Genomic DNA, 16,557 nt, shown 5'->3' with positions numbered 1-16,557 from the left:
GTCAGTCTTAGTCAGAAACCATGTTGAAACCTGTCCATTGTAACTGTCCCTGCTAATGTTTGAAATACAGGTGACATAGCTTCTAGTATCTGCATCACATAAGCCACCACAGTCTGACAAACTTACCGGTGGCGTGATTTGAGATTTAATCCATTATATAGAAACTTGATTACACTTCAGCTTTGTAGTTGTGAAAACAGTGTAACATGTATTGGCTCTTAACTTAGATTCCTGTAGAAAACAAGCTATAGGCCAGCACTATCCAGTGGGACTTTCTATGATGGTGGAAACACTTGTCGAACAGCATTGTGCAACACAGTAGTCAGTAGTCAGTTGTGGCTGCTGCACAATTGAAATGTGGCACTGGTGACTGAAGAACTGAATAAAAAATTTTACTTTCAATTAATTCAAATATAAGTAGCCACATATGATTGAGGACTACTGTGTAGGCAGTGCAGTTATAGATCGTGTTCTATTTTCTACTACCTCTTTTGCACAGTTTTGTCCTGTTTATCATAGTCTTCCTCTTATTTTCATTAGTTGCTACATTCAGCATTTCCTACACCAACTCTGCACACCTCTACCTTTAGTTGTACTTGGAGAACTGCTTATAAAGCTTTAGACATTGAATTTAAGTGTGTCTAGACAGTGCTTTGAGCTACATTGGTCTTCTCTTCTTGGGTTAAACTCAGGATCAAGTAGATAGAGCTGTACAAGAGCTTCTTCAGCTGAAGGCACAGTACAAGTCTCTGACAGGAGTGGAGTATAAACCTGTCTCTGCCACCGGGTCTGAGGACAAAGATAAGAGGAAGAAAGAAAAAGAAAATAAATCTGAAAAGCAGAATAAACCCCAGAAACAAAATGATGGTCAAAAGAAAGATTCTTCTAAAAATCAAGGAAGTGGACAGTCATCGGGTGGACCAGGAGAAGGACAAGGACCAAAGAAACAGACCAGGTAATAAAACTTAATCTGTAATGAAGAGAAACACTTAATAAGAATTCATGGTATCAAACAAATGTAGTTATTTGGCGATCACATTAAAGCAAAGCTAAAGCAGTTTCAGCAGCAAAGTTGTACTAATTTTTAATTCGTTTAATCTTCTAAGTATGTAATGTATTCATTTGCTTGGTTAAGAATCCCAGAAAATAAAAAGTTCAGTGAACTCTTCCTCACTTGCTTGTTTCTCATCTGTCCAGTCCCCTACCATCATAATGAGTTACTAATGGCTATTAGTTTATTCTGTTATCTGTTGAGTAATTTTCATTTGATTTTTACAGTACATATATGTGTTCCTTCTCCCTCGCCCCCCACCCCTTAGCCCCCACCCGTTTAACACAATTGGAAGATTTTTAAGTTATACACATAACAGCAGCCTCCTGCATAGGCCCCCTGTGTAAAGGAGAAAGATGAGGCTTTCTGCTCCTATAGAGAGTTACAATCTTGGAAAGCCATGGGCACAGTTCTGTCCGTTAGGGCTGCCGAGTAGGTGTGAACTCATTGGCAGTGAGATTTGTGGGTAGTTTTTATTACTATTTGTTTCCTGTGAAACTACTGGCCTTAAAACTATAATTTCACCAGGACTGAAGTTGGCAAAAGATTAGTCTTCTTTTGCTTGTGGGAAAATACAATGTGACCCTCTTTTTATTGAAAATGCATTATCTTTAAAAGGACGTTGAAAAAAGAAGGGTTGTATTAAAATTGTAGCTTTCTGTAATGCTTGATTTGCCAAGTTCTGGGGGACAAGACCTCACTACCTTATATAATGGACCCTTTCTAGGGAGGGATTAAAAACTATCTAGGAAATGAATATAGAAGAGAAATACAAAAGTGACTCAAGCAAAATAATAATTTTTTTTATTTTAGAAATTACTTTTCATTCACCTAATGACAGATGTGGAATGAAGAGACTTATACTTTTCTTAATATCTTCAGGTTAGGTCTTGAGGCAAAAAAAGAAGAAAATCTTGCAGATTGGTACTCTCAAGTAAGTATGCATTCAGTTGATTTTTATATTTAAAAAAATTCTCCGTGGCCATTGATAGGGTAATTTTCAAGTCCATGAGCAATATTAAAGTAATAATGTAATGCCGTTAATAATACATCCTGCAGTCACTTAACACAGTTTGCAAAAGATGTTCACATCAAGTAAGACTTGGGAAGGAACTCTATGACATAGTCAGCACTTGGTCTTTCTTTCACTCTGAGGTAGAGGACTTAGCAGGAGTAGGGTTGGAATCCAAGTCTTCTTGGGAGTATCCAACAGCAGACCTACCGACTCCTAACCACCCAATGGGACAGGGTAGAACTGCTCTGTAGGGTTTTTGAGGATAGCAGTCTTTCTCCCTCAGAGCGGCTCGTGCTTTGAACAGGTGAGAATGATTAGCACCCCAGTGCATCACCCCCTACACACCAGAATATATAGCTCTGTGATTTCTCAGTGTTGAAAGGTTTGCTGTACTCTTATGACCTTCCCTCTTAAGAGGATGTATCTAGAGAGGAAGTCTTCACATTTGAAGTTGAATTATCATACTATTGCCACCTGTACCATACTTTTTGTTGAACATCGGCTTTAAAGGCTATATTTTTCCTTGTTAAAGGTCATCACAAAGTCAGAAATGATTGAGTACTATGACGTAAGTGGCTGCTATATTCTTCGTCCGTGGGCATATTCCATTTGGGAATCCATCAAGAACTTTTTTGATGCCGAGATCAAGAAACTTGGTGTTGAAAACTGCTATTTCCCCATGTTTGTATCTCAAGGTGCATTAGAGAAAGAGAAGAATCACGTCGCTGACTTTGCCCCTGAGGTGCGTTTACTTTCAGTCTTTGCAGTTTTCTCTCGGAACCCAAATTTAGGTTCACACTTGCATAACAATTTAAAAGATGAAAGAAAGTCTAACAACCAATTTAGAGAAATGTAAAGCCATTTTAAATATATAAATATATTTCTGCCTTTGCAGACAAGTTAACTAATTATCTGGCTTTCCTCTTTTAAGTACTTAGTTTGCTCCCAGCCCACCCCTGCAGTTGTTTACGTGCTTATTGTTAGAGGGAAAATTGAAAAAGGGCTCTGCATTTGTGCTGTGCACTAAAGTGCTGTTGAAAAGAAAATGTGTGAAAGATGATTTTATCTTACTAGGTTGCTTGGGTTACAAGATCTGGCAAAACGGAGTTGGCAGAACCAATTGCTGTTCGTCCTACTAGTGAAACAGGTGAGACTGAGCCTTGGGATGTAAGAGAAGCTCACTGAGACATAGTCAAATGGCTTGCAGAATTGTCAGCTCTTGCTGTGATTTTTGAAATCATTGTTGATAATACAAGGTTTAATGAATGTGGCAAAAGTTGAATACGCAAGTTTTATAGAATTTTATTCTCACTTCTTTTGCAAAGCTCCTTATTAAGATAAAGTCTGCCTTTAACACTTTAGCATGGTTCATTTTATGCTACATATCCCCCTCCCCCCCTCCAGAATGTTCTGAGTAATCTTATTCATGGGATTGGTTACCTAAAATAGCAGAACACTATTTTTTGGATGCCCTGTTTATACATGGCGTTGGCTAGTCATTTTAGTGATCATACGTTTCCATTTTCTGTAGTTGTGTTTTTGGTTTTATTAAGTAGGGGACGTGGTGCTTTCATTTACATGTTCTCAGTTTTTCTCACAACCATGTTGTGACAAAGGTAGGGAAACTATTGTTATCTCCCTCTGACAGCATAAAGAAGTCTGAGAGCTTCGATGATTTTCTTAAAAATCACTCTTAAATTACCGTAGGAGGGTCTGTTGGGAGTTCTGAACCTTTGAACTTGTTATTGCCTTCCAACATGACTGTATATTTTAGCTGTACAGGCAACCCCTGACTTAGGACATATTGAAGTTACAGCATAAAACCATCCCTTTGGTAGTATGTGTCAGTAATATACAGTGTTGCAAATGTAATTTGCCAATGATCTTTTTCATGCCAACAACCCCTAAAGACAAACAAAGATAAGATTTACAAAGATTTTTCTACTAAAAGGCAATAATCATGAAAAGTAAGAGGGAAAATGAGATGTTCCACTCTTGTAAGAATTGATTTCCACGATAGAGCCATCAAAATGGAACCTCATTATAAATCGGGGGCTACCTATATTTATATCTGGGAGTGTGATTATAATTGATTCTGACCCCCATGCTTTATTAGATACTCTGATTTTTCTTTTTTTATTATATTTTTTAAATGTACTTTGCATTAAAAATTATATTAACCAAAAGGCTAATCTTATCATAATATGTAAAATAACCCAATAATCACAATGTCTGTATTCAAATTTCAATGTTTCATGCCTCTTAAATCTCTGAAGCTCAATTTTTAAGTTTCCTGAGACACTATTATATATTGACATTGTCCTGGATATCTAAATTCTATTTCTAATATTTAACTATGTTGGTGTCAGTCATTTATTTAACTCGCCTACACTTAACATATATTTATATATGTATGTATAGATATGTATGTGTGTGTGTGTGTGTGTGTGTATATATATATATTTGTACATATATTGCCATTGTCATTTCCAAAACTTGAGTCCTTGGTTTAAGCTCCTTTTTCATATTTTTTTCCTCTGTTTTAATTTAAAAATCATTTTATTGGGAGCCCTTACAGCTCTTATAACATTTCATACATCAATTGTATCAAGTATATTTGTATATATGTTGCCATCATTATTTTCTAAACACTTTCTATTTGAGCCCTTAGTACCAGCTCCTCTTTTTTCCCCTCCCTCCCCACTTTCCACCCTTGTGACCTCTAGATAAATTATAAATTATTATTGTTTTCATATCTTCATAGACTGCTATCTCCCTTCACCCATGGTTTGTGGCGTTCATCCCCCTTGGAGGGGAGTGTGTGTAGTTATGTGTTATTTATTGTGATTGGTTCCCCCTCCTCTCCCTACCTTCCCCCTACCCTCCTGATAACGCTACTCCCATTTCTATTCCTGAGCACTCCCATATTTTAAAAACCAAAATTATGATATCTGCTTTGTGAACTGAATGAGAACTGAGCAAGATAAAGAATGCAAAGAACTTAACACAGAGCCTTGCATGCACTTTAGGGGATCTGTGGTTAGTGTTTTTAAAACCAAATGAAAACTCTAATTAAATCTTAAATGCAAATCTCATGAAGGGGATCCCACATGTGGTTTAGATAGTTTTATTTTGAGTAATATATTCAATGAAATGGGTAGTAATGTCATTCCATTGCCATAACAAATGCTTTAAGGTTTCGCTTTTGCCATCCTTCAAGAAGAAATAAAGCCTCCCGTGACTAATTCTGCCTCTATTTCGATGTCTTTCCAGTCATGTATCCTGCATATGCAAAATGGGTGCAGTCACACAGAGACCTGCCCATCAGACTCAATCAGTGGTGCAATGTGGTGGTAGGTACACCCCCTTTCTGCATTCTTGTCATTATTTCCTTCTCTTTTTAACAGTCACATACATACTTAATGTTAACTTATTTTCATATTTCAAAGGATTGAGAGTATAAATGCTTTTTTTTAAGTATTTGAAATATTTTGAGTTTGAATGAGAAATTTCCAATTGCTCACCACTTAAAAGTTGCTAGTGAAAATGGAAACGCACTCAATGTATAAACTCTCCTTATCTCTTGCAGCGTTGGGAGTTCAAGCATCCCCAGCCTTTCCTCCGTACTCGTGAATTCCTTTGGCAGGAAGGCCACAGTGCTTTTGCTACCTTTGAGGAAGCAGCAAAAGAGGTACAAACAGCTGTTTCAACAGTGATTATGCCCTGTTGCTTTGTCTAGACTGCACTTTATATTTCAGCTATAAGTAATGTAGGTGCTGTCAAATTACTTTGTAAGCAGTCACGTCTCCAACTTTTGTGACTTAGGAGGGATTCCCATTATCATATCATCATTTTTGTATTCAATAACTTAAACCCCTTATGAAACCCTGAGTAGCTTGCTTGTTTTTCCCCACCGTCTTGGTTTCCTCATCTCCTTCTCATAGTGTATTATCTTTTTCTTTCTTCACCAACGTTAACACCCGCCTACCCTCTCGCCTATTGCTTCCCCTTCGCGCCATTCCCCTCCCACCCTTGGTGTAACCACCAGAGTTTATTTTTTTGGTATGAAAACCTTTACTTGCTTTAAAAAAAAAAATAACAGTAGTCATATAACATTTGCCTTTTTGTGTTTGACCTACTTCAGTCAGCATAAGGCTGTCAAATCCAACCATGCCATGAGGTGTTTCACAGTTTCATAAATATGTTCTTTAATGATACATGGTATTCCATTGTGGGTACATACCAAAGTTTGCTTATCCATTCTTCTACCAATGGACATTTAAGTTGTTTCTGTCTTCTTGCTGCTGTTTATACTGCAGTAATGAACATGATGCACGTATATTTGCGCTGTGCTCTTTATTTTTGTGTAGGATATATGTCTAGTAGCACTATTGTGATCAAGGTATTTCTGTTCCCAATTGTTTTAAGAAGCACCATACGGTGCTTAAACTGTTTAATAAATAGTTCCACCAGCGGTGTATGTGGGTTCCAATCTCCCCATACCCACTCCAGCATTTGTTCTTTTCTCATTTTTGAACTTTGCTACTGCAGTGTGGTGAATTATTTTCTTTGTTATTCCCAACAAACAACCTGCATTTTTCTTGATGGGTCTGGGTGAAAAGGTAGGGGAAGGTAATGATAGCTAACAATTGTGGGGTGAGGTGATAACATGGCTTTTATATGTGTCTCTGAGATGGTTAGGGATTGTGAGCATTTTTTTCATGTTTTTTGGCACCTGGATGTCTTCTTTGTAAACTGTTAGTGTCCTCTTTACATTTTTATGTTGGGTTAGTTCTTTTTTTGTGGTGTAGAAATTTTCTATAGACTTTAAAGATTATTCTCTTGTCTGCTATGTCACTGCCAAAAAATTCCATTCTGTGGGTCCTCTCTACTCTTTTGATGAGATTTTGTGACACACATAAGTTTTGTTTCTTTTTAAGAAGGCACCAGTTACTCTGTCTTCTGCTGTGTATGCATTATCTTTGATAGTAAGCTTATATCATGCTTTAGGCCCCTTGATTGTCCCTGTTTTTCATCGTCGATCTTTATAATTCTAGAGTTTACATTCAGGTCTTTTAGTCCATCTGAATTCATTCCTATTTGTAGAATGGGGTATAGATCCTGATTCATTCTTATGCAAATGGAAATCTAATTTTGCCAGCACCAGTTCTTGAAGAGACCCATCTCTTCTCCATTAATGTATGTCATCCATTGTAGCAAATCAGTTGTCTGTAGGTGGATGGATTTATTTCTGGATTCTCTGTTCTCTTCCATTGGTCTATGTATCTCTAGTTGGTCCCGATTTGGCTGTTTTTTGACTGCTGCAGCTGTGTAAAAAGTGAGATCTGGAATAGGGAGGCTTCCGAGTTTGTTTTGAGTATTGTTTTGTTTATCCCGGGTCTCCTTCTCTTCCATTTAAAGTTGAAATTTGATCTGGTATCAAAGGAATATTAAAAGACCATTTCTTGGTATGTTATTTTGTTATCTATTGAGAATTTATTAAAATAAAAATAATTTAAATATGTTTAACTCTAAGAACCTTTATTAAGATTTCATTACTAAATGAAAGGGAATATTGTTTAAATTTGTGCACAGAAGGGGGCAGCAGGAAGGGAGGGGAAAATGAGCTGATACCAAGGGTTCAAGTAGAAAGAAAATGTTTTGAGAATGATGATGGCAACAAATGTACAAATGTGCTTGACATGATGGATGTATATATGGATTGTGATAAGAGTTGTATGAGCCCTCAATAAAATGATTTAAAGAAAAAGAAAGAAAAAACAGGAAATAATTGAGCTTTATGATAATAAAAATGATAAGATAAAAAAAGTTGTACATAGAAGTACTTTTGTCCATTAATGTCTGGAAGAAATGATAATCCTATGGGTGAAATGAATTATTCTTTTAAAAATATTTTCAACTTGATTACCTTTTAAAAAATTTTTTATTTTTTACCATTTATTTTTTTATTAGCATTATTTGCTCATTCGTATTCTGAATTTGTAAACATTTCTTTAAAAATTCTATCCAGAACCAAAATTGATCTTCATCTGTGAACCTCTGAAATCTAGACTACCAGTTATTTGTTTCTAAAATACCTTGTAATGGGTACAAAGTGTATATTTTCATTAAAAATGGAATCAATTGGAAGGCAAGGAAGGATTGTAGGCACCAAGCAGTTCCAAAACCCAGCAGAACAAATTACATTAGCTCTCAAGACTGGAAACTAATATCTTACATGAAGCCATCTGGGCAATAGCCCTGCCCTCCAAACTCTGCATGATGACCATGTCCTCGGGGTTCTGAGTGGATGTCACTGGACCCTGGCCTTAACCTCTGTCTTCCAGGCATACTGAGATAGCAGCTCTGCTCTTGTGGCTTCGGCTGCCCCATCCTCCTAGTCCATCTGCTTAGTGATCACAGCCCCAACAGGCCTCATTCTTCTGCCCCTTGGACATGGCTGGCCTGTTTCCAGCACACAGACCAGCTTTGAGTGGTGGCCTCATACCACCAGCAACTCCATACTCTGGAACCAAGCAGATGACGATCTGTCTGCTTGAAACTTCGGAGTTTACAGCCTCACCGTTACCCTTTTAAACCAAGAAGGCCCTGCTTCCTGGTATCCTTCCAACATCCTCTTGACTTCAGCTGCTGCAGGGGTGATTCCTTTCTTTTCTTGGAGGACAACAAATGCAGCCACTTTGCCTGGATCCTTTTAGATCTCCATGTGCCGTGGCTCTTATGTTACCCCATCTTTCCTTTGCTTGCATATTTAATTTCTTTTATGTCTCAAAAAAGATTGATTCAGACACACCCCATTTAAAGCCTCATTAACATGACAAAGAGCCCATTCCCAACTGGGATATCCATAGGCATAGAGGTTAGAATTTAACAACATATATTTTTCCATAACAGAATTCTGTTGGCAACAATTTTCCTTGACAAATACAAACTGGCTACTGTAATCTCTCTATAGAAAGGATTTTTACGCATGAGGTGGTTTTTCCAGTATAAATTGTTTAAATAGCTTTACTGAACTATAGTTAACGTATCACACAAGTCAATAGTTCAGTCATATTGAGTTGTACAATCATCCCTACCATCTTTGTAACATTTTCTTCCTTCATGAACCCATTGCTATTGACTTCCCATCTCCTCCAATCTCTCCTTCCATGCCCCCACGTAATTATTAATCCAGTTACTATCTTCGTAGATGTACCCATCCTGACTGCCACACAGGAAAACATACAAGACAAAGACAAAGTACAAAAAAGGACCCAACAACAATGACCAAATAAGACAGAAGAACCTCACTCGAAAATAAAACAGAATGTTGAAAAACTAGAATAATTTCCAAATAGGTCAAAAGAGGGATCTAAAGACCAGGTGTTACCCTTCAACCTAACTACAGCTCTTAAGATCCACTTGCCAAATGCTCTTTGTCTGGCTGTTCTATTCCTAGACCATCGTCAGTGCAAATTCACCGGAGACTCAATCCATTTAGGGTTGAGAGTGGATTTGGGGCTTCCACTGTCATCCACAGCATCTTACAGACTGGTCCGATACAGTTTTAAATTCTGTGGTTTTATAGAGTTAATAAATATCCCTTAAATCTGAACACATTTGCACTTAAATATGATTGCAGGTCTTGCAGATACTTGACTTGTATGCCCAGGTGTATGAAGAACTCCTAGCAATTCCTGTTGTCAAAGGAAGAAAGACTGAAAAGGAAAAATTTGCAGGTGGAGACTATACAACTACCATAGAAGCATTCATATCTGCTAGTGGAAGAGCTATACAGGTATCCAGCTGCTGCATGGGGGTCTATTGATGGCACAGCCTATAGGCAAACTCGATCGTTTCTTCTGTCAGAAAAATAATTTTAATAATAACCATTTCACATGTTTTCTGGGACCATATGATAATATAAAGCAGATCTATTCCAGATTAGATTAGCACATCTAATCTAAAGATTGTTTGCTTTAAAGATTCTCTCAGGGCAATCTTTTCGGGGATTCATCTACCCTCCAGGGGTCTGGAAAGACTGAAGTCCATAATAATTTGAAATTTTGTTAATGCATTTCCTCTCTTTTGATCAGAATTCTTCTTTGGAATCTTTGATCAAAAATGGTCTCCTGAGCAAGGAGGCAGCTGTTCATTGAAGCAACTAGCTATACATTCTTCACCCTTCTCCTGTTGTGGACTCTCCGTCCTCTGTTGTTCCAGGGATCAGTTCTGCCTTAGCTGGCCACTTCCAAGCTCTTTTTAAAACTCTTGTAGTTAAGTAACTCATATGAGAAGTACTGCCTAGAACAAGGTATTCTATAGTATTTTTTTGGCCAATCTTAGTCCTTTGGGCCCTGGTGACACAGTGGTTATAAATGCAAACTGCTAACCACAGGGAAACGACCAGCCTTCCCATGGGAGAGAAGGCCTGGTGATTTATTGATGTAAGGATTATAACCCAGGTGGAGCAATTCTTTTCGGTCATGTGAGGTCACTTTGAATCAGAATCAGTGCAATTGTACACATAAACAGTGTCTTTGTTACATTACACTTATATTTTAAAAACGCATTTCCTATTTGAACAACAGGAAAATTAAAAGGCGTAGTACTTTTTAGTACATGTTACTCATTCTCTTCAAAGATTATTAAATAGATTATTAAAGATAAAGCTAATATTTCTCCATTTCAGGGAGCAACATCACATCACTTAGGGCAGAATTTTTCCAAGATGTTTGAAATCATCTTTGAAGATCCAAGGACACCGGGAGAGAAACAATTTGCCTATCAAAACTCTTGGGGCCTGACAACTCGAACTATTGGTGTTTTGACCATGGTTCATGGAGACAACATGGGTTTGGTATTGCCACCCCGTGTAGCCTGTGTTCAGGTAAGGAAACATCTCTGTTTATAAGGAAGACAGTTCTACTTACATTCCCTTTTATAAAAATGCATGCCATATTTGCTAAAAGAATGTAATAGCGTCAATGCCATTTAGATCTATTTCACAGAGAAAAACTTATTTTGAAAACTCTTTTTGATATGGTTCACGATATGTTAAACGAGAATGAAAATGCATTTACCATGGACAGATATTAGGTAGATAACCAGTAGACTTTAAATATATATAGATTGGTGAAGCAAACAGTTAAATACTTGACTACTAGCCAAATTGTCCAACCCACACAGAGGTGCCTGGTGGTCTCTTTCCAAATGGATGCACCCTTGAAAACCCCATGGAACAGTTACACGCTTCATGCTTCCTTCACCACAGGTCAGAATTGACCTGACAGCAATTCACCGAGACATTTAGGCTAGGAATCACACAAATGGATTCGTGTGTTAAGTTTTATAGTCACAAAAAGGCTTTTAACTATTGAATATTACGTAATAATAAATCTGTACTGATTCGTTATATAAATTTGAGACACCATTCTTTGTTCTAGGTGGTGATTATTCCTTGTGGCATTACGAATGCACTTTCTGAAGAAGACAGAGAAGCCCTGATTGCAAAATGCAATGACTATCAAAAACGATTACTCAGTGTTAATATTCGTGTTAGAACTGATTTGCGAGACAACTATTCACCAGGTTGGAAATTCAATCACTGGGAACTTAAGGTATATTCATTCCTCAGTTGTATCATTTACTCCCACCCACCCCCATTTGCATTTAGATTTTTAAAATTTAACTCTATGTGCTTTTTTTACGAGTTGAGGCTTTTCCATTCATTATTGTTCCCTATATTGATAGAGTGAGATTCCCCCCCCCTTCACTTAAAAATTTCTATTACCTATAATTTTGTAATCTTTACATATTTGGTAAATTTAAAACACCCAAACTTACCTATTTGCTGTTTAAAGTAGCTTAGTGGAAGTTTGTTTATATTATGTTAGAATAAGGATGTTCTGGTTTATGATTGATGAGCCTCGTGCACTAAAATATTTATGTCAAGAATTTATAGAAACATTTAAGCAGTCAAGCTTTCAAAATAGTGTGTGGCTATCACTTAGCTCTTACTCTTACAGAATATCAATAAAGCTGCAATAGCTTAATTCCTTGCACTGTTTTTCACATCTTGTTTTCTTATTGTTTTACGTCAGATTGTTGATTTTTTTGTACATACCAGTTTCAATTCTTGTTTAATGCTTTTAATATGTTTTTTTGGGTTACACATTTTCATTAATAGATGAACTATCACAGTTCTGTTTTTCAGACTTCTGGGTTGTCAGTTTTTTTTCTTACAATGAAACAAGGACTCATTGATCTAGAAATTAGGAGTCAAGAGTCAATTTGCAGTCCAGGAAATAAGATGAAGAGATGGGGAGAGATTGTAGTGCCAAGCTTTTGAGTTGTGAGAGTCAACAATATTGAAAGTATTCAGCATTAATACAGCCAAGATTCCCGAAGTCACTAATATGTACCACTCTATTGGTTGTAAATTCTGAAGTGAATCTTCCATGCTGAAGACTTCAAGTGGATTGTTCTTGCTTCCCTTTTATGTAATCCATGTTTTCCTTTATACCCTGCCCTACCTCCAATGAAGGCTTTAAAGATGAATGTTTTCTCTGTGATTTCCCCGAAATTGCAGGGCTGTTTTTTTTGTTTGTTTGTTTTTTAATGTAGAACAACCTGTTGGTAAACTAATCAGTGTATACTTGTTTGGCTTAGCAAATGTGAAAGGAATAATGTTTTGCTTACCACTAGCTGGAATAATAAGAAAATAGTCATCTGTCTTCACATGTTTCCTCCTTTCCTTTTTTTTTTTTTTATTCCACTCTCCACCTACAACTAATTAGTCTTTTCAATGTCACTTTATTTTAGTTCCCCAGTGAGCCTATACCATGGAGGTGGTGTGGAGTGGGGGATACTCTTTGTACGACCTGGGTCTGCTGCAACTTTCTTGTCCACCTTCCTCAAGGGAGATTAAAAAATGCACCCAAGTGTGAAACTTTATTCCTAAAATTACGGAACAGTGAGAAAGAGAGTTTCAGGAGCTAGTGAAGAGAACAAATAATCGTAGGTTTTAATAACATTTCGGTTCCATTTGGAGGCAGAGACCAGTAATTGTACTTTACCAAGCCCTCCGGATGATTCTGATGCAGGCGAATGAGGGAAGATCCAGAGTTAGAGCTTCCAAACAGAGCACACTATTGAATCATGAACACACATCGAGCCATGGATGTGCCAAGGCTCCAGTCTCCTTGGGGGGTTAGAGTGGCTGTAGCCTCATGAAGCCTTCTCTGTGTACTCCAGTGTTCCCTACAGGTGTGGTTGTCTGTGTGTGCTACGGTGAGGAAAACTGGGAATGCTGATTCAAGATAATGACTGCGGAGCCCTGGGGTGATTCATTGGACTGCTGACCACAAGGGCTGGGCAGTTTGAAACCGCCAATGGCTCCTTGGGAAAGACTGGACTTTCTCTTTCTGTAAAGAGTCACAGTTTCCGAAAGTCACAGGGACGGTTATATACTGTGCTGTAGGGTCACTATGAGTCAGTATCAACTGAATGACAGTGAGTTGAGACAATTACTTTCATGTTTTCCCAGTAAGAGCTTCCTTCTCTCAGATGTTTTTCCTCATTATATTTATGCCTTCTTAAAGATACAGGTAGGAGCCCAGGTGGTGTAATGGGTTTACTTCTTGAGCTGCTGACTGCAAGGTCTGGTTCAAACCCTCCAGCTGCTCTGAGGGAGAAAGAGCAGGCTTTCGGCTCCCACACAGAATTACAGCTTTGAAACCAGCAGGGGCAGGTCTATTCTGTCATACGAAGTCACTATGAGTCTGTGTTTATAACTTTTTGTAATGTCGCAGAAAAAGTACTTTTTAAAAAATTTGGTTATGCATGTGATTTTTAGATTTTTAAGATGTAAAGTTGCTAAAGCCATAAAATCTATTTTGAAGTAAGTCATTGAAGATAAGCAGTGTTATTTCAATTGGTGGGGGTTTGTTTCATAGGGTGTTCCAATTAGACTTGAAGTTGGGCCACGCGATATAAAGAGTTGTCAGTTTGTAGCTGTCAGACGAGACACTGGAGAAAAGCTGACAGTCACTGAAAATGAGGCTGAGACTAAACTTCAAGCCATTTTGGAAGACATCCAAGTGAACCTCTACACAAGGTTGGTTTCTTAGAATTGCTCTGTCTTTTGTCTTCAAATTCTACTCAGCCATTGAAATCTATACGTAGGGGTTCTTTGATTGACCCACTGGTAGAAATTCTTCCCTTGCTGAATTCCCATAGTACTTAATTAGCCTCTCAGGTTTTGGTTTGTACAGGTATGCATCACTTAATATCTATTTGGGCAACATTCCACTACATGGCTTTTGTTTTGAAAGAAAAGCAGCTCTTTCTTTGTGTATTATTTTTCCCTAAGGTTTTAAAGACACACAGGCCCAGACTTTTTTTTAATCAATCTGTTGACTTTGTTTTCATTAATAGTAAATTCTGATACAAAGAACATTTCTAACATTAATGTACAACATTTCATGCTGCACCTCTGTTCTTAGAACAGCAACCTTGCCATTGTGTTGGAGTACCTTTTGTCTACGTGCCTCGTGAATCCCGTTTACTGTCCTTCAGAGATTCTCTTATGTGCAGAGCTTCTGGTTCAGTAAACTGTTTCCTGATCGATTTTTCAAAATATTGATTAATATTCTAGTGTATGAATGTGCCACTGTTTGTGACTATATTTTCTGTTAGTAAAACTTTGGGCTGTTTCTAGCCTATGCATGCTATGAATGAAGCTTTCTTAACAAGTGTATTTGTGGCCATAGCCACTCATTGCTTTCACTTATGTGCCTGGAAGTAAAAGCTGTCAAAAGTTTTGCATAGTAAGCCCGGACGTTTGTAGCATGGGACCACAGGGGATGCAGGCAGGTGAAACAGAGGGCATGACTCCGCTTATAAGGTCCCAGGCTTTGTCCAGAGAGCTGGAAGGCAGGCAGCTGGAGGGCCTGTGGGATCCTGGCAGTTCCTGCGGCTCAGGTGGGAGAAACAGGCTGGACTAGACATGCTCTCTCCCTCCCTCTCCACTCCCTTTCCTCACGCTTCCTCTCTCCTCTCTCAGTCACATCTGTTCCTATGGCTGCACCAGCAGGAGCAAGGCCAACTGGAAGCAGGCTCCCATGCGTTTTTAACCCGGTGTTTCCCAACATCTAAATCACGTAACATCCTGTTTCACAGAATATATCTTAGTTGTTAAGCAACACATACTTGTATTATGGTTTTTTTCTAATTGCTTCCATCTCCCTACTAAGCAGGCTGTCCTGTGTATAATTTTGTGTTCATTTTAGATCTGGGCTCTCATGACATATACATATGGAGGATTAAGGCATTGATTTTTACCCACAGAGTACACATTAGCTGCATTGGGGAAGCTTAAAAAAAGATCAGTTCCTCAAGCTCCTCTCAGGAGCTCTGGTAGCATAGTGGTCTACTCCTTGGGCTACAAGATTGATGGTTCAAACCCACCAGACAATCTGCAGTACAGACATGAGGGTTTCGGTTTCCATTAAGATATGGGAGCCTTGGAAACACATAAGGGCATTTCTTCTCTGTCTTGGAGGGTTGCTGTGGGCCAGAATTGACTTAATGACAGTGAGTTTTGTTTGGGCTCCTCTCAAGAAACACTGATTTAATTGGCCTAGAAAGTACCTGGCAGCTCTAATTCTATCAGTTGCCCGGGTGATCATAATCTGCAGCCAGAGTTGAAAAGGCCATTGGGCTATGGGAGTACTGTACTCATCAGTAGAGAGTAGTCTTTAGGATCACATATTAGTGGTTGGTTTGGAACTGTTTTTCTTGCCTACCTGTGTAGAGACTGAATTGAAGTTCACTTTGGGGAGGGACATGCCTGCATCTTCTTTATTCATTTAACACTCTTGCCTAGAGCAGCAGTGAAAAGAGGGAGACCCTTGACATGGTGAATTGGTGCAGTGATTGCAACAAGGGGCTCAAACATAGGAACAATTGTGAGGATGGTGCAGGACCAGACAGTGCTCGTTGTACATAACGGGAGCTATGAGTTGAAGCTGACACAATGGGTCCTAACAACAACTCCTGCCTAACTCATGTTAGGTTAATGATAAGCTTCTCTCCTTTCATGTGGGAGATTTGGGTTCAGTGCCTAGACAGTGCACCTCAAGCACAGCTACTGTTTGTATGTCAGTGGAGGTGTCTGTGTTATGATATGGAGAGAGGCTTGACAATCAACTCCCAAGAATCAACTCTTGAAAACCTTTTGATCACAATGGTTGTTCCTAGCCAGTCATGGGCTGGTGGAGGACCGGACAGCATTTCATTCCGTTCAGGGTCTGACTCCACAGCGGGTAACAACTCACATTAGGCCTCCTTGGAAGGAATAAACTCATTTTAATTTTGGCTTTGTTGCTACCTCTGAGTTTTTTTGTTTTTTATTTTTAATCGTTTTATTAGGGGCTTATACAACTCTTACCACAATCCATACATACATCAATTGTGTAAAGCACAT

General features: G+C 38.3%; 1 protein-coding gene across 2 annotated transcripts in view; it reads left to right on the top strand.

Moving 5' to 3' along the window:
* Positions 1-16,557, top strand: part of EPRS1 (glutamyl-prolyl-tRNA synthetase 1) — a 72,837-nt gene that overhangs the window by 44,725 nt on the left and 11,555 nt on the right. For both annotated transcript variants that reach the window (XM_004699905.2, XM_045297939.1), the window contains 10 exons: positions 693-955; positions 1,934-1,985; positions 2,599-2,808; positions 3,141-3,213; positions 5,340-5,419; positions 5,656-5,757; positions 9,712-9,867; positions 10,762-10,959; positions 11,516-11,689; positions 14,027-14,187. In XM_004699905.2, the coding sequence (XP_004699962.1) occupies positions 693-955; positions 1,934-1,985; positions 2,599-2,808; positions 3,141-3,213; positions 5,340-5,419; positions 5,656-5,757; positions 9,712-9,867; positions 10,762-10,959; positions 11,516-11,689; positions 14,027-14,187 (1,469 nt within the window). The remainder of the gene's footprint in view (positions 1-692; positions 956-1,933; positions 1,986-2,598; positions 2,809-3,140; positions 3,214-5,339; positions 5,420-5,655; positions 5,758-9,711; positions 9,868-10,761; positions 10,960-11,515; positions 11,690-14,026; positions 14,188-16,557) is intronic.

Source organism: Echinops telfairi, unplaced genomic scaffold, assembly GCF_000313985.2.
Source record: "Echinops telfairi isolate 266 unplaced genomic scaffold, ASM31398v2 ScPeMD7_7424;HRSCAF=8462, whole genome shotgun sequence".
Classification (NCBI taxonomy): domain Eukaryota; kingdom Metazoa; phylum Chordata; class Mammalia; order Afrosoricida; family Tenrecidae; genus Echinops; species Echinops telfairi.
This window is presented reverse-complemented; position numbering and strand designations above follow the sequence as displayed.